Source organism: Lepidochelys kempii, chromosome 1 (assembly GCF_965140265.1).
Source record: "Lepidochelys kempii isolate rLepKem1 chromosome 1, rLepKem1.hap2, whole genome shotgun sequence".
In the NCBI taxonomy this organism is placed as follows: Eukaryota; Metazoa; Chordata; order Testudines; family Cheloniidae; genus Lepidochelys; species Lepidochelys kempii.
Window position 1 is genome coordinate 26905330 of NC_133256.1, and position 16336 is coordinate 26921665.

At 41.1% G+C, this 16336-nt stretch overlaps 2 protein-coding genes across 3 annotated transcripts in view; both read right to left on the reverse strand.

Annotated features, from left to right (window-relative positions):
* Nucleotides 1-4192, reverse strand: LOC140900884 (zinc finger and SCAN domain-containing protein 29-like). 2 transcript variants are annotated; one of them, XM_073318944.1, is made up of 2 exons: nt 1487-4192; nt 1-537 (listed from the first exon to the last, which is right to left on the reverse strand). In XM_073318944.1, the coding sequence occupies exons 1-2, from the start codon at nt 2145-2147 to the stop codon at nt 329-331; spliced, it is 870 nt and encodes a 289-aa protein (XP_073175045.1). In that variant the 5' UTR covers nt 2148-4192; the 3' UTR covers nt 1-328. The 2 variants fall into 2 exon arrangements, with proteins under 2 accessions (XP_073175045.1, XP_073174955.1); XM_073318854.1 differs by having other exon boundaries at nt 1-540.
* Nucleotides 4193-6346: 2154 nt separating this feature from the next.
* MRE11 (MRE11 homolog, double strand break repair nuclease) overlaps nt 6347-16336 on the reverse strand; it is a 50034-nt gene continuing 40044 nt past the window's right edge. The window contains exons 17-19 of the mRNA XM_073337399.1: nt 13150-13217; nt 12240-12318; nt 6347-8073 (exon numbers count right to left, since the gene is read on the reverse strand). Coding sequence (XP_073193500.1) covers nt 8020-8073; nt 12240-12318; nt 13150-13217 — 201 coding nt within the window. The 3' untranslated portion in view covers nt 6347-8019. The remainder of the gene's footprint in view (nt 8074-12239; nt 12319-13149; nt 13218-16336) is intronic.

A 16336-nucleotide genomic window follows, 5' to 3' on the forward strand; every position in this document is an offset into this window, starting at 1 on the left:
ATTGATTATAAAAATATGGAGATAACTCACAAGGTAGCCCGGGTGGGGTGTGGGAGGAGGGTAGGAGGGAAGAAAAAGGCCACTTTAAAACTTGTTGAATGCCAGCCTTCTGTTGCTTGGGCTGTCCACTGGGGTGGAGTGGTTGGGTGCCCAGAGCCTCCCACCCCGTGTTCTTGGGCGTCTGAGTGGGGAGGCTATGGAACTTGGGGAGGAGGGAGGGTGGTTAAGCAGGGGCTGCAGCAGCAGTCTGTGATCCTGCTGCTGTTTATGAACCTCCACCAGACGCCAGAGCATGTCCGTTTGATCCTGCAGTATTCCCAGCATTTCCTCATGCCTCCTCTGATCTTCCTGCTGCCTCCTCTCCCTCACATTCATCAGCCACCGTCCTGTACTCTGGTATTGTGTCCCTCCACACAGCTCTGTCAGTGCCAGATGACTGCATGAGCTCAGAGAACATGTCATCGCGTGTGCATTTTTTTCGCCGCCTTATCTGAGATAGCCTCTGGGATGGAGGAGAAAGGCTTGAAACATTTGCAGCTGCTGGAGGAAAAAAAGGGAGTGAAGTATTTAAAAAGATACATTTTACAGAACAATGGCTATACTCTTTCACGGTGAAAAACACTATTCACATTACATAGCACATGAGATTTTGGTACAAGGTCGCATTTTGCATCTTATATTGAGTGCCTGCGGCTTTGGTATTAGAGATCACACACGCAGGGCCAGGCAACAGAATTCAGCTTGCAGGCAGCCATGGTAAGCCATAGTCTTTCAGCTTCTACAACCTTCATAACAGCAGCCTCCTCCTTTCCCATAACAAACAAAGCCCGCTGAGCTGGCCATTTACTGCTGCAGTTTTCCTGTTAACCTGCAGCAGCGGAAACCAAACTAACCCCCTCCACCCATCCAATTCTCTGGGATGATCGCTTTTCCCCTCCCCCCACCACGTGGCTGGTATCAGGGAAGATCCCTGCTAGCCAAACGCAAATAGCTCAGCGCCAATGGCCCCCCCTCCCACCGCGTGGCTAACTGTGGAGAGGATTTCTTTTCAGCCACAGGCAAACAGCGCAGTAGGAACGGGCACCTCTGAATGTCCCCTTAATCAAATTCCCCTATTTCAACCAGGTTACCATGAATGATATCACTCTCCTGAGGATAACACAGAGAGATAAAGAACGGATGTTGCTTGAATGCCAGCAAACACCGGGAGCATACCGCTTCCAGGCTTGGTCATGCAACGATACCAGATTACTTGCTACTAGCATGGCATGGTAAAAGTGTCCTACCATGGAGGACGGAATAAGGCTGCTGAAGGAGTACTTCATTGAGATGTCCCTGGAAGATTTCCGCTCCATCCCCAGACACGTTAACAGATTTTTCCAGCAGCAGTACTGGCCACGAATGCATCCCAAGGCCTCAGGGCTACTTAATCATTAAAAAACGCTTGCTTTTATAACATGTATTATATTTTAAAAGGTACACTCACCAGAGGTCTCTTCTCCAGCTTCATTGGGTTGGGAGGGTATTTCAGTCAGGGTGATAAAAAGATCCTGGCTGTCAGGGAGAACGGTGTGTTGTGTGCTCTCCCCAAGCTTGTCGTTCTCCTCATCTTCCCCATCTGCAAAATCCTCAGCTATGGTGGAGAGTATTCCATACTCGGAGTCCACGGACAGGGGTGGGGTAATGGTGGCGGCCCCCCCTAGAATTGCATGCAGCTTAGAGTAGAAGCGGCATGTCTGGGGCTCTGTCCCGGAGTGTCTGTTTGATTCTTTGGTTTTCTGGTACGCTTGTCTGAGCTCTTCAAGTTTCACTTGGCACTGTGATGCATCCTGGATGTAGCCTCTGTCTCTCATGGCCTCGGAGATTTTTTGAAATGTTTTGGCATTTCGTCTTTTGGAACGTAGTTCTGATAGCACGGATTCCTCTCCCCATACAGCGATCAGATCCAGTACCTCCCGTTCAGTCCATGCTGGAGCTCTTTTTCGATTCTGGGACTGCATGGTCACCTGTGCTGATGAGCTCACCTGCCCAAACAGGAAATGAGATTCAAAAGTTCCCGGGGCTTTTCCTGTACCCCTGGCCAGTGCATCTGAGTTCAGAGTGCTGTCCAGAGCCGTCACAATGGTATACTGTGGGATAGCTCCCATAGGCCAATACCTTTGAATTGCATCCACACTAATCCTAATTTGAAATGGCGATGTCGATTTCAGCTCTAATCCCCTCGTTGGGGAGGAGTACAGAAATCGGTTTTAAGAGCCCTTTATGTCGAAAAAATGGCTTCGTTGTGTGGACGGATGCAGGGTTAATTCGGATTTAATGCTGCTAAATCCGACATACACTTGTAGTGTAGACCAGGCCAAAGGCTAGGGACACCATCCCTTTCCATCCTAATAGCCATTGATGGACCTATCCTCCATGAACTTACCTAGTTCTTTTTTGAATCCTGTTATAGTCTTGGCCTTCATAACATCCTCTGGTTGAGTGTGCACTGTGTGAAAAAATACTTCCTTTTGTTTGTTTTAAATCTGCTGCCTATTAATTTCATTTGGTGACCCCTAGTTCTTGCATTATGGGAGGAGTAAGTAACACTTCCTTATTTACTTTCTTCACACCAGTCATGATTTTCTAGACCTCTATCATATTCCCTCTTAGTTGACTCTTTTCCAAGCTGAAAAGTCCCAGTCCTATTCATCTCTCCTCATATGGCAGCCATTCCATACCCCTAATCATTTTTGTTGCCTTTTTCTGAACCTTTTCCAATTCCAATATATCTTTTTTGATATGGGTCAGCCACATCTGCACAGAGTATTCAAGATGTGGGCATACCATGGATTTATACAGATAATATGATATTATCTGTCTTATTATCTATCCCTTTCTTAACGATTCCCAACATTCTGTTCGCTTTTTTGACTGCCACTGCACACTGAGTGGATGTTTTCAGACAACTATCCACAATGATTCCAAGATCTCTTTCTTCACTGGTAACAGCTAATTTAGACCCCATCATTTTATATGTATAGCTGGAATTATGTTTTCCAGTATGCATTACTTTGGGAAACTGAAGGATGGGAGTGAAGGACCAGACCTAGAAATCAGAGGAGACAATGAACATCATGGAAGGACTTCCCAGTTCCTTGGAATGTGGTAACTTGGGCCCCTATCAATTCCATCTTGTCTGCTGTTATCTGGCACAAATGCATGTTCAGATATAAGTGACAATAATTCTGTCTGAAATTGTATAATAAAGGCAAAAATTGATTAAGCCTAAATTGGGTGGAGTTGTGACTCAGTTTTCTATTTTAACCCCGAACAAGCCAGATGCCCCTTGATCTGGCAGAGTCAGGAAAACATCAAGAGTCTTAAGGTCTAATATAAGGTGGCTCGGGAGATCAATAGGCAGAATATTGGCAAGTGCTCTTCCATGTGGCTCAATGCGCTACTGGACAATATGATGGCTTCCTTTACTGTGATAGTCAGGGAGGATAGTGGCATCCGTCCTGTGGCCTAAGCAGACCGTTGGGTAAGGAGTCATACTTGGACATCCATGACAATTTGCTGTGATTGCAGGATGTTTGGGGAATTCTGAGATCGTAAGGTGACAGTTATGGTGGCTCAGGAAAGAGAAGAGCTGCCTTCTACAATTAGTACACACCTTTATTTTAATATATACTAAAAGGACTAATGTTGCAGGCTCAGGGATGTGTTCTAACAAATGCCGTAAGTGTTGTTAAATAGGCAATTTTAGGGGGAAGTAGCTCAGTTTCCTTCCTGCCTTCCCATTCATCTGCACATCTGCCATCCCCGCATGCTTCCCATCTCCACATTCCCCTGCACATGCATGCTGGCTTCTCATACCCCACCACGTTTCACAGCTCACAATCCCTGTTTCATCTCACCTGCACACCCCCTCCAGTTTAATTAAAAAGGAGAAGAGCTTTACAGTTTCTACCCATTCGGAAGTATGACCCACAGTATCCCTGGATACAGCTACCGTCTTAATGAAGCCAGTTGTAAAAGACATGAACTTCACTGAAGTGTTTGTTTTCCTTGATTGTATCTGGAAAGATCCTGGCAGAGCATGATGCCCAACTTTTAAAGATCTTGAACTATTTAATCAGTCAGATTAAACTATTTATTGAGCCAGGAGGGCTTCGGCTGCCTTGATCGTGGGGTGCTGTTCCAGGAAGAACTGCTATGCAGAGATGGGGTCCCCCTATCAAGGAAGGGAAAGAGCATTTTGGATATAGACTGGTTAACCTAGTAAGGAGGGATTTACTGGGACAGGTGACAAAAGCCCACAGGTAAGTCAAAAACATGGAGACCTGGGAGAAGGGTCAGAATTTGGGGGGAGTATGGGCCATTATTGTAGGGATAAGGGAGAGACAAGAGAGAACATAGAGGGGAAATCAAATCTGTATCTTAGATGTCTGTATACGAATGCGAAAAGTATGGGGAATAAGCAGGAAGAACTTGAAATGCTAGTTAATAAATGCAACTATGACACAGCATTCCAGAGAGTTAGTGGGATAATACGCATGACTGGAATATTGATATAGAAGGGTACAACTTGCTCAGGAAGGACAGGCGGGGGAAAAGGGAGGACATGTTGCCTTATATATTAAAAATGTATAGACTTAGACTGAGGTTGAGTTGTAAATAGGAGACAGACTTGTTGAAAGTCTCTGGGCAATGATAAAAGGGGTAAAAAACAGACCATCTAACCAGGAAGAAGAGGTGGATGAGGGAAATACAACAGAGGAGCTACTATAAGGTGGGTGCATAACTGGTTGGAAAACCATTCCCAGAGAGCAGTTGTCAGGAGTTCACAGTCAAGCTGGAAAGGCATATCAAGTGGGGTCCCGCAAGGATCAGTTCTGGGTTTCGGTTCTGTTCAATATCTTCATCAATAATTTAGTTAATGACATAGAGTGTACACTTATAAAGTCTGTGGACAATACCAGACTAAGAGGGGTTCAAAGTGCTTCGGAGAATAGGATTAAAATTCAAAATGATCTGGACAAACTGGAGAAATGGTCTGAAATAAATAGGATGAAATTCAATAAGGACAAATACATAGTACTCCACTTAGGAAGGAAGAATCAGCTGCACACATACAAAATGGAAAATGACTGCCGAAAGGAATCTGGGGGTCATAGTGGATCACAAGCTAAATAAAAGTCTGAGCCCTCAAGGGTTAACACTTTGTTGTTAACATAGCCTCACATTCTGCAAGGCAGCAGGAATGGAGGAAGAAGACACAATCAACACATGGCAGGGGCTGCAAACAAGGGATGTGGGGGTCATAATGGATCACAAACTAAATATGAGTCAACGGTGTAACGCTGTTGCAAAAAATGCAAACATCTTTCTGGGATATATTAGCAGGAATGTTGTAAGCAAGACACGAGAAGTAATTCTTCCGCTCTACTCCACGCTGATTAGGCCTCAACTGGAGTATTATGTCCAGTTCTGGGCACCACATTTCAGGAAAGATGTGGAAAAATTGGAGAAAGTCCAGTGAAGAGCTACAAAAATGATTAAAGGTCTAGAAAACATGACGTATGAGGGAAGATTGAAAAAATTGGGTTTGTTTAGTCTGGAGAAGAGAAGACTGAGAGGGAACATGATAACAGTTTTCAAGTACATAAAAGGTTGTTACAAGGAGGCGGGAGAACAACTGTTCTTCTTAACCTCTGAGGATAGGACAAGAAGCTATTGTTTAGGTTGGACATTAGGAAAAACTTCCTGTCAGAGTGGTTAAACACTGAAATAAATTGCCTAGGGAGGTTGTAGAATCTCCATCATTGGGGATTTCTAAGAGCAGGTTGGACAAACACCTGTCAGGGATGGTCTAGATAATACTTAGTCCCACCTCGAGTGTAGGGGACTGGACTAGATGACCTCTCAAGGTCCTATCCAATTCTATGATTCTATTATTACAAGGCCAGAGCACACTGTATCATCCTCAACATTAATAGTTCTAGAAGTGATGTTTAAATATAAAGCTAGTTCTGTTTATATAAGGAGGTTTTTACACCTCTCTATGGTGTAACAAATGTAATACTTTTGAGTTTTATAGTGATATTTGAGAACTGTGGCAACTAATCTAGAAATAGTGCACACAACTATACTATAAATCTGAGCACTGAATAGGAGACCATGTAAAAGGGATAATAGGAAAAGACATGGGAAGCATTTGATTTCACACGGAAAATGGACAAAATATCTAAAAAGAAAATGCAGAATTGGCTTCTTGACAACCTGTGTGACTGGAACATTTAAAAAGTTCCCCTCAAACACATAGTATGATGAAGATTTTTTTTTTAAAATAATTAGGAGCCTGTTAATCTATTTTCAGTACAAAATTTTATTTAGCTAGCAACATATAAAAAAAGTTATGATTTTACATTTAAATCCTTCAGATTCAATGCAAAATACACAGGTCGATACAACTTACATCCATTGTTCACGTAACATTATATGGGGTTTCTATCATAGGAACAACATAAGGTAACTTTTCTTACTAGTGAGATCGATGGTAATCTGACATATTTTTGGCTTCTGGCACAAAACATAAATAGTCCCCCCTTTAGAGAGAAGCTTAGAGCAGCTAGTCTATGCATAGCAATAATAGCCATTGGCGAAGAGGCAGGAGAAGAGTCAGGCCATTGCAAATATTGCCAGAACAAGCATGTTCTGATACCATAAGGGAACAGATTGCTTTAAAAATTACCACCAATTATTTAATACCTTGAGGGACAAGTCCCGGATCTGACAACTTCCACAGAGTTCTCAGGGCCTCTATGGCTCATTTGGGTTCACAACGGCAGAAGTGAATGCAGACCCAGGGGTGGCCATGATAGGCCAGAACCATGGCCATACAGCTGCCAAACTCCATCTCGCTCCAGGAATAGTTCAAGCTTCTGCACTTTCCCACCCAACTGTTGTATGTAGTGTAGTGCTTCTTCAACATCCCAGAGGCAGTCAGTCAGGGAGACCAAATGGGCCACACAGCCCACTGAGAGGTCTTGCAGTTAAGCCCCGAACTGTCCTAGCTCTCAGGATGAAACTACTGAAGGGTATAGCTGTGGTTCTCAGTTAGCACCACGCAGCAAGTGTGGGGAAATCTTGACTTTTTAAAATAGCAACTGCTGTAATTCCTATTTTGATCATGTTTTTCTGTGCTCACTTTGAAAACAAATCATTCAAGCATTACTGAATGAATTATTGAATTAGTGCTGTTTCAGTGGGAATACTGAAAATAAAAAAAAATACATGAAATGTGTCATTTGCACAAATATACAGAGGCAGTGTCCCATCCATTACTAGCCCAATTCCATATTTTTTATGCAGGTAAGACTCATGCCAACTTCTGAGAGTTTTACTTGCACAGCTGCAAGGTTCTGTCCTACAAGTCTCACTTGAGTGTTAGAAATATACAAGCCATTTTCTAGAATTGCAGAGCAGAATGTCGCTTCTGTATTTCTGACACTTTATAAGACAGTAACAGGAGACCCTTTCCAGGCATTAATAGTTTTAATATTGAAAGTTGCATCTTTGGGTCCTTGAATTTTTCTGCTAACCATACCAAACTGCAGATAAATGTAATGTTCATTAGGCCTGAAAAATACATTAACTGTATCCATCCATGCATATTGCTTTAATTTATTCCTCTATAAAATGTAAAACACAGAGAGAAATTTTATAGAAGGAAGAATTCTTTTATATACAGCCCAGAGATGAACACAACCTTTTAGAAGTTTTACAGAAGGAAGAATTTTTCCTATGGAATATTTCTCAAAGTTTTTACTAGTAGGCACTGGTAACCCAACATATACGTCAAGTTATGTTGCATACACAGTGCCGCTGAGAGTTAATCTTTCACAAAAGAATTGAAACATTAAGGCAAAAAATAGTTTAGAGTAAAACACTATCTAAAACCTTGCATATTGTTTTCTGATTCCATCACAAGACCTGGGCATTTCTGCAGTGTGATTTTATATAATGAATCCAGAATCATCTCTGCTTTCTTCTTGAAGCAGCAGTACTCTTGAAGGGGTCAAATTCATCCTGCAATGTAAAAGTTCATTTAAAAAGCTATCAAGGCATTTTGAATTAAAAAGGCAGAATTAACATAAGAGTTGGCTAAATCAGAAGGCCCGCCATCTTACTCCATATTTTCCACTGCCTGTTTCTGTTAGTTTCTTTGTTCTTGTTCTATTATTTTCAATATGAAGGAGGATATTATTTATTGATATAAACTGTAAATACAACATCATAAAGAGAGCTGTAATCAGGCGTGCGTGCACACACACACAGCATCCATAAACTAAATCCTGATTTCTGTGAAAGAGAAATCAGTATATCTGCAGAGCTCAGGGAAGAATTTGTCCCCCCTTATCATATAGCACTGCACAACTGTTTGTGTACCAGGAGCTGGAGGGAGGACAGGGTCTGAAGAAAAGAGACGGAAAGGTTGGTTAAGATTTTCTCTGGATGTCAGATACTGGCCATTGCCAATTAGGATACCAGACTCAATGAACCAACAGTCCAATATGGTTTGTTAAATCCTATGTATCTCTGTAAGTTAGATGTCCATAAAGGTAGTTTAATATAAATAAAACCTGATGGGACATTGAGAATCAAGTGTGAAGCACTCTAACATCTGTTGAGGAAAAGTTCTATATATGATCTAGGTATTATTATTATTGGATTTCAGGACTGATCTTAGCAGGTAAGGACTGGTCCTGTAAAAACACTGCCTCCTTAGTAATATGAAGTTCAGCTTTCAATTTTTAAACACACATGGTAAAAATTAATTTTTACCCTTTCTTATACATTTTTCATAATTTGTAACAGCAGTGGAGATAGGGAGCTCTGTCCCATTCATTTCCAAAAAGTTTTTAAATGCAAAAGTAAAGTTTCTATTGCTTGGGTATGTTGGAAACATCTAATTCATGCTGTAGTTATGCTGGTTTTGATTCAGGGAAAAAACATGCTTAAATGTTGTCCTGAATAGGGACAATTTCTGCCACCTTATTTTGAAATGCACACAAAGATGTACAATAATTTTAACAAAAGATAAAAATATTTTAGATCCACAGAATACTAAGAATTAGAAAAGCAAGTAGTACGGTATCTGGAATTCGGTTTTACTATATTTGCATTTTGTTAGCTAAACACCATTACACCGTATTAGCTTATTTACATTTATTTTGTACTAAGCATCTTACAGTCAGAAAGCTCTGGAAAATAGAACAGAATCAGGTGTTCATATACTACAGTGATGCATAGCAGCATAAACCCATTAGACATACCGAAACAAAAGAGTTAACCCATCTTGTAGTACCACAACATAGGAAGGAACAGCCATGTACTTACAACATTGGACGCAGACAGGGGAGTCGTGGTAGTTCAAACATTATTATGAGGGGCTGAGAACCCAAAAATACCCCCATTTTTTCTTGTGCATAAGGACAAGAAGAGTGAAAGTGACAACTTGGTTTTCTTGTCCTTACTGAGTGAACTGCAACTATTAGTTTTATTGATTTTAATATACAATGCAGTACAGTGCTATTAGAAACAAGTGTAAAGGAATCCTTATAAATATTCGTTAGAACAACAGAACAGTCGTACTGGGTCAGACCAATAGTTCATCCAGACCAGTATCCTGCCTCCTGAAAGTGACCAGTGCTACATGCTTTGGAGGGAATGAAAAGAAAAGCTCAATTTTAAGTGACTTATCCCTTTGTTCAGCCTCGGCTTCTGACAGTTGGAGGTTTAGGTAAACCTGGAGTATGGGGTAGTGTCCCCGACCATCTTGGCTAATAGCCACTGATGGACCTATATTCCATGAACTTATCCCATTTTTTCTTTAATACAGTTATACTTTTGGCCTTCACAACATCCCATGGCAAAAAGAACAGGTAGACAGGTTGTGTGAAGAAGTACTTCCTTTTGTTTCTTTTAAATCTGCGTCCTATGAATTTCATCGGATGACCCATGGTTCTTGAGTTATGTGAAGGGGTAAATACTTCTTTATTCCCTTTCTTAACACCAGTCATGATTTTATAAACCTCTTTCATATCCCCATTTAGTCATCTCTCTTCCAAGCTGAACGGTCCCAGTCTTTTCAATCTCTTCTCAAATGAGTGCTGTTCCACACCTTTAATCATTTTTGTTGCCCTTTTCTGTACTTTTTCCAGTTCTAACATCTTTTTTTTTTTAGATGGGGTGACCAGAATTGCACATAGTATTCAAAGGGCAGCTGTACCTGGATTTATATAGTGGCATTATGATATTTTCTGTCATATTACTATCCCTTTCCTAATGGTTCCTAATGTTCTGTAAGCTTTTTTGATTGCTGCTGCACAGATGTTTTCAGACAACTATCCACAAGGTCTCCAAGATTTATTTCTTGAGTGGTAACAGCTCATTTAGATACTATCATTTTGTATATATAGTTGGGATTATTTTTTCCAATGTGCAGTACACTCTGCACTTAACACACTATTTTGTTGCCAAGCCACTCAGTTTAGTGAGATCCCTTTGTAACTCTTCGCTGTCAGTTTTGGACTTCACTATCTTGAGTAATTTTGCGTTGTTTGTAAATTTTGTGACCTCACTGCTCTCCACCTTTTCCAGATCATTTATGAATATGTTGAAGAGTCCAGGTCCCAGTTCAGATCCTTGCAGGGCGTGGGAGGGCACTATTAACCTCTCTCCATTGTGAAGACTGACTATTTATTCCTACTCTTTGTTTCCTATCTTTTAACCAGTTACTGATCTAGGAGAGGAGCCTCCATCTTATCCCATGATTGCTTACTTTATTTAAGGGCCTTTGGTGAAGCACCTTGTCAGAGGCTTTCTGAAAGTCCAAATACACTATATGCATTGGAACACTCTTGTCCACATTCTTGTTGACAACCTCAAAGAATTCTAACAGATTGGTGAGACATGATTTCTCTTTACAAAAGCCATCTTGATTCTTTGCCACCATGTCATGTTTATTTATGAATCTAATAATTTTGTTCTTTACCATAGTCTCAACCAGTTTGCCTGGTTCTGAAGTAAGGCTGCAAAGGCAATCTTGGCAATTATAAACCAGTAAGCCTTTTTTTTTTTTTTAAAGTCACCATTATATTAGCTACTCTCCAGCCTTCTGACACAGAGGCTGTTTTAAGTGATAGATTACATACCCTAGTTAGTAGCTGTGCAATTTCATATTTCATAGAATCATAAGCGTAGGACTGGAAGGGACCTCAATAGGACATCTAGTCCAGTCGTCTGCACTCAAGGCACAACTCAGTAATAACTAGACAATTCCTGACAGGTGTTTGTCTAACCTGTTCTTAAAAACCTCCAGTAATGGAGATTCCACAACCTCTCTAGGCATTTTGTTCCAGTGCTTAACTACCTTGACAGTTAGGAAGGTTTTCCTAATGTCCAACCTAAACCTCTCTTACTGCAGGTTAAGCCCATTTCTTCTTGCCCTATTCTCAGAGGTTATGGAGAACAATTTTTCACCCTCTTCCATACAATAACATTTTATGTATTGGAAAAGTTAACAAGTTCCCTCTCAGTCTTTTCTCCAGACTAAACAAACTCAATTTTTTCAATCTTCCCTTATAGGTCATGTTTTGTAGACCTTTAATCGTTTTTGTTGCTCTCCTCTGGACTTTCTCCAATTTGTCCACATCCTTCCTGAAATGTGGCACCCAGAACTGGACACAATACCAAAGTGGAGGCCTTATCAGTGTGGAGTAGAGTGGAAGAAGTACTTCATGTGCTTTGCTTATCACACTCCTACTGCTACATCCCAGAATGATGTTTGCTTTTTTTGCAATGGTGTTAGATTGTTAACTCATATTTAGACTGTGATCCACTATACCCCCCAGATCCATTTCTGCAGGATATGACCTTTATGAATTTTTAAAGGCTGCCTTTTTGCTTCCAACCATGTTTTTTACTCTGCTGTTTAGTCATGGTGATTTTTTTATTTTTATTTGGGGCATACATTTAGTTTGAGCCTTTATTATGTATCTTTAACTAGTTTCCATGCAGTTTGCAAGCATTTTATCCTTGTAACTTTTCCTTTAAATTTCTGTTTAACTAGTTCCCTCATTTGTGCCCCTCCCTTTTTGAAACGATGATAATATACCTTTAATCAGTTTAATATTTTGCAAAGTGATAATATGAAGTTGTGAGAATTAGGACAAGAGAAGACCATACTGTACCTCATCTGATTCAAAGTCAACCCCTCTAGTTATTTGGCTTTGCGAGCTCCTTTTGCTGGATGTAGACGTGCTTGACAACCTTAAGGGTTACAACAGGAAATATTTAATGATCATCACAGAGCATGGCACCAGAACCAGACATTCTAAGTTTTCTGTTTGGCCAGACCACACCTAAATAAAAATATTGTTTGTAGATCCTATTATCCTGTTAATCCAGGTCATGGTGTTCTCAGGTTGCTGTTAAGTGTATGTATCAGTTTTGAAAACATATAACAAATAAGGTTTTAGTGAAGGAATTCAGAAGTGATGTTAAGTGGCAATCAATTGTCTGTTGGTTGTTAGCAATAGAGGTTATATTTCCAGAAGAGATACACTCCCAGGTGGATCCCTAAAGAAAGTGACCAGATTTTAAAAAGTATTTAGCAACTCTCAATGAAGACAACCGGAACTGCTGTGTACCAAGGCCTTTTTAAAAAGTCTGGCCAGATGCCTAAATGTGAGCATATAGTGGGGGAACTGAATACTTCTGAAAATCTGGCTAGTAATTAATATACTTTAAAAAATGGTAAAATATATACATGGTCTGTTCCCATCATGGCAACATGCACTTTCAAGTCCTTCAACTACATTTTCTAATACTAGTTGCTGAATGTCTCAAAAGAAAAAAAAAGGGGGCTGAACCTCTCTCAATCACTATGAAATTCTCTTACATCATAGAAGCTAATTTTTCTATTTAAAACAGTTGAGAAAATTTTTAATTAAATATTAAATTATGACTTTTAAAAAGTGAGTTTCAGCTAATGTAAATCTTTATTGACAATCAGAGGCATATAGTGCTTTGGCCCAACTCATGCATACCACTCCAGATCCTCAAACAGCTCTTTGGCCATTTTGAAATAACTGTACCAACCTTTGAGTAACTTTGGAAGCAGCAGTAAAAGAAACTTCTTCCACATCAGAGTCATCATCTATAATGTCCTGGAAAAAACAATAATACTTTACAGAAGGTAGTACATTACATACTCTTTTGGGATGAAACATGTAGTGACAGTTACAGTGCACTAGTTATTTCGCTCTTTGTTTAGTGTTTTCTGGAGTGTCTACACGTCAAACAATTTAATCTGGATAAAACAAAAAAACTTCATAGGGACTACTCATATCCTTAACCTTAACCATGTGCTTAAGTGCTTTACTGGCTTGGATTGTACAGTTTGCAAAGTGACTGGCAGACTGGGACTGAGACTCTCTCTAGGCTTATAACTGTTAAGTTAAAAAAAAAGGAGTACTTGTGGCATCTTAGAGACTAACAAATTTATTTGAGCATAAGCTTCTGTGAGCTACAGCTCACTTCATCGGATGCATTCAGTGGAAAATACAGTGGGGAGATTTATATACACAGAGAACATGAAACAATGGGCATTACCATACACGCTGTAAGGAGAGTGATCACTTAAGATGAGCTAATACCAGCAGGAGAGCCGGGGGGGGGGGGGGGGGAGGGGAGAGAGAAAACCTTTTGTCGTGATAATCAAGGTGGGCCATTTCCAGCAGTTGACAAGAACATCTGAGGAACAGTGGGGGGTGGGGAGGGGGAATAAACATGGGGAAATAGTTTTACTTTGTGTAATGACCCATCCACTCCCAGTCTCTATTCAAGCCTAAGTTAATTGTATCCAGTTTGCAAATTAATTCCAATTCAGCAGTCTCTTGTTGGAGTCTGTTTTTGAAGTCTTTTTGTTGTAATATTGCGACTTTTAGGTCTGTAATCGAGTGACCAGAGAGACTGAAGTGTTCTCCGACTGGTTTATGAATGTTATAATTCTTGATATCTGATTTGTGTCCATTTATTCTTTTACGTAGAGACTGTCCAGTTTGACCAACGTACATGGCAGACTCCAATGAGAGATGGCTGAATTGGAATTAATTTGCAAACTGGATACAATTAACTTAGGCTTGAATAGAGACTGGGAGTGGATGGGTCTTTACACAAAGTAAAACTATTTCCCCATGTTTATTCCCCCCCACCATCCCCCACTGTTCCTCAGATGTTCTTGTCAACTGCTGGAAATGGCCCACCTTGATTATCACTACAAAAGGTTTTCTCCCCCCTCCCGGCTCTCCTGCTGGTATTAGCTCATCTTAAGTGATCACTCTCCTTACAGTGTGTATGATAAACCCATTGTTTCATGTTCCCTGTGTTTATAAATCTCCCCACTGTATTTTCCACTGAATGCATCCGATGAAGTGAGCTGTAGCTCATGAAAGCTTATGCTCAAATAAATTTGTTAGTCTCTAAGGTGCCACAAGTACTCCTTTTCTTTTTGCGAATACAGACTAACACGGCTGCTACTCTGAAACCTGTTATTAAGTTGTCCAAATTATTGACTTGCAAATTGATCCATTTTCTTTTCAAGTTCTCAAATCAGTTCAGTCACAATATTTGTCCTGCTGGCCTTCCATGGATCTCACACATTGGCTATACACGGTGTAGTAAAGAAATAAATTTTGGCCTTAATTAGTATATTTTGCCTTTATTTTGAAAAGGGGAGTTAATCAGGGCTGATCTACACTACACAAGTCGACGTAGCTTTGTATGGGTCTATGCTTAAGTTTGGCTCCTACCGATGCAAGTGCTCCATTACGCCAACTTAATACCACCTCCCCAAGTGGCAGAGTGTCACGGTCAATGTACTTAGATCAATTTAGACACTGGGTTATTTATGTCAACCAAATGTCCTGCAGCAGCTGTCCCACAATGCCCCACATTGACCACTCTGGTCACCATTGTGAACTCTGATGCCCAGGGGTTATGGAGGCCAGAAGCTTGCTTCCCCTTTGAAGCCTCATGCATTTTTGAAATTCCTTTTCCTGACTGCCTGGCTTGGTGAACACACCTAGCAGCTCTCCATTGTTGAGTGCAGCTGCCCAGCTGACCATACCAGCTACACTCCAGCCTAAAGTGGACAGGAGACATTAAATCTCCTGGGCCTGTGGGGAGAAGAGGCTGTGCAGGCACAGTTATGAACCAGCTGCAGAAACATTGACATCTACGAGCAGATTGCTTGGGGGATGCAGAAGAGAACCGACAGGGACCAACAGCAGTACCGCATGAAAGTCAAGGAGCCCCGGCAAGCGTACCAGAAGGCCAGGGAGACCAACAAAAGACCAACTGCTTTTACAAAAAGCTACACGTCACACTTGGCAGACACCCAAGCATCCCCCCTCCTCCCAGCACTGTGGATACATCTGAGAAGCCAGAGTCATAAGAGGAGGAGGAAGAGTATGGGGGAGAGGCAACTGGGGGAATCCAGCTGTGCAGCCAACCAAGACCTGTTTTTGACTCAACCACAGTCCAGCGAGTCAAGCACGGGCAAGCCTGATGAAGGGGAAGCAACGTCGGGTAAGTGTGCAGTTTAATTTTAAATTAAACTATTTTAAATTAATATTTAATTTAAATTTAAATTAAACTATTTTAAATTACAGGGATGCATCCCAAAAATAGCAGGACACATCTTTTGACTTATCCTTAATTTTCTTGTGCTAGAAGAGGTCATGGTACGACCAACAGAGGGGGTGCTGCTATCCCTTTAGAGTTTGGGGGGAAGGCAAAGCAGTTTGTTTATGTACACAGGGATGTCCTGTGAATCCTCCAGAGAAACGTCAATGAAACTTTCCTGGAGGCACTCTCCTGTCCTCTTGCAAAAGATTTCTAGGGATCACTGCCTTAATTCTTCCTCCACGGTAGGACACTTTCCCACACCACTCAGCAATAATTTCTGCAGGCACCATTGCAGTACACAGGCTAGCAGCATACGGGGCAGGTGACTTCAGGATGCCTGCAGCAGCTGTGCTCTCTCTGCCTGTGCTACCCTCAGGAGTGAGATATCAGCTAAAACCACTACCGCCTATGGAAAACAGTGCCAGGATTCAGTGACATTGCCCTATACTACTAGAATCATGAAACTCAGCACTTCCCCAACCCTTGGCAAGCCATGCTCACCATGGCAGGTGCTGTGAACAAGCAATCCCAAGTGGAAGTGAGAATGTAGTGCTTAAAATTTTAGAGGTGCAAGTGGAGTGAGTTCAGAATCTTATGT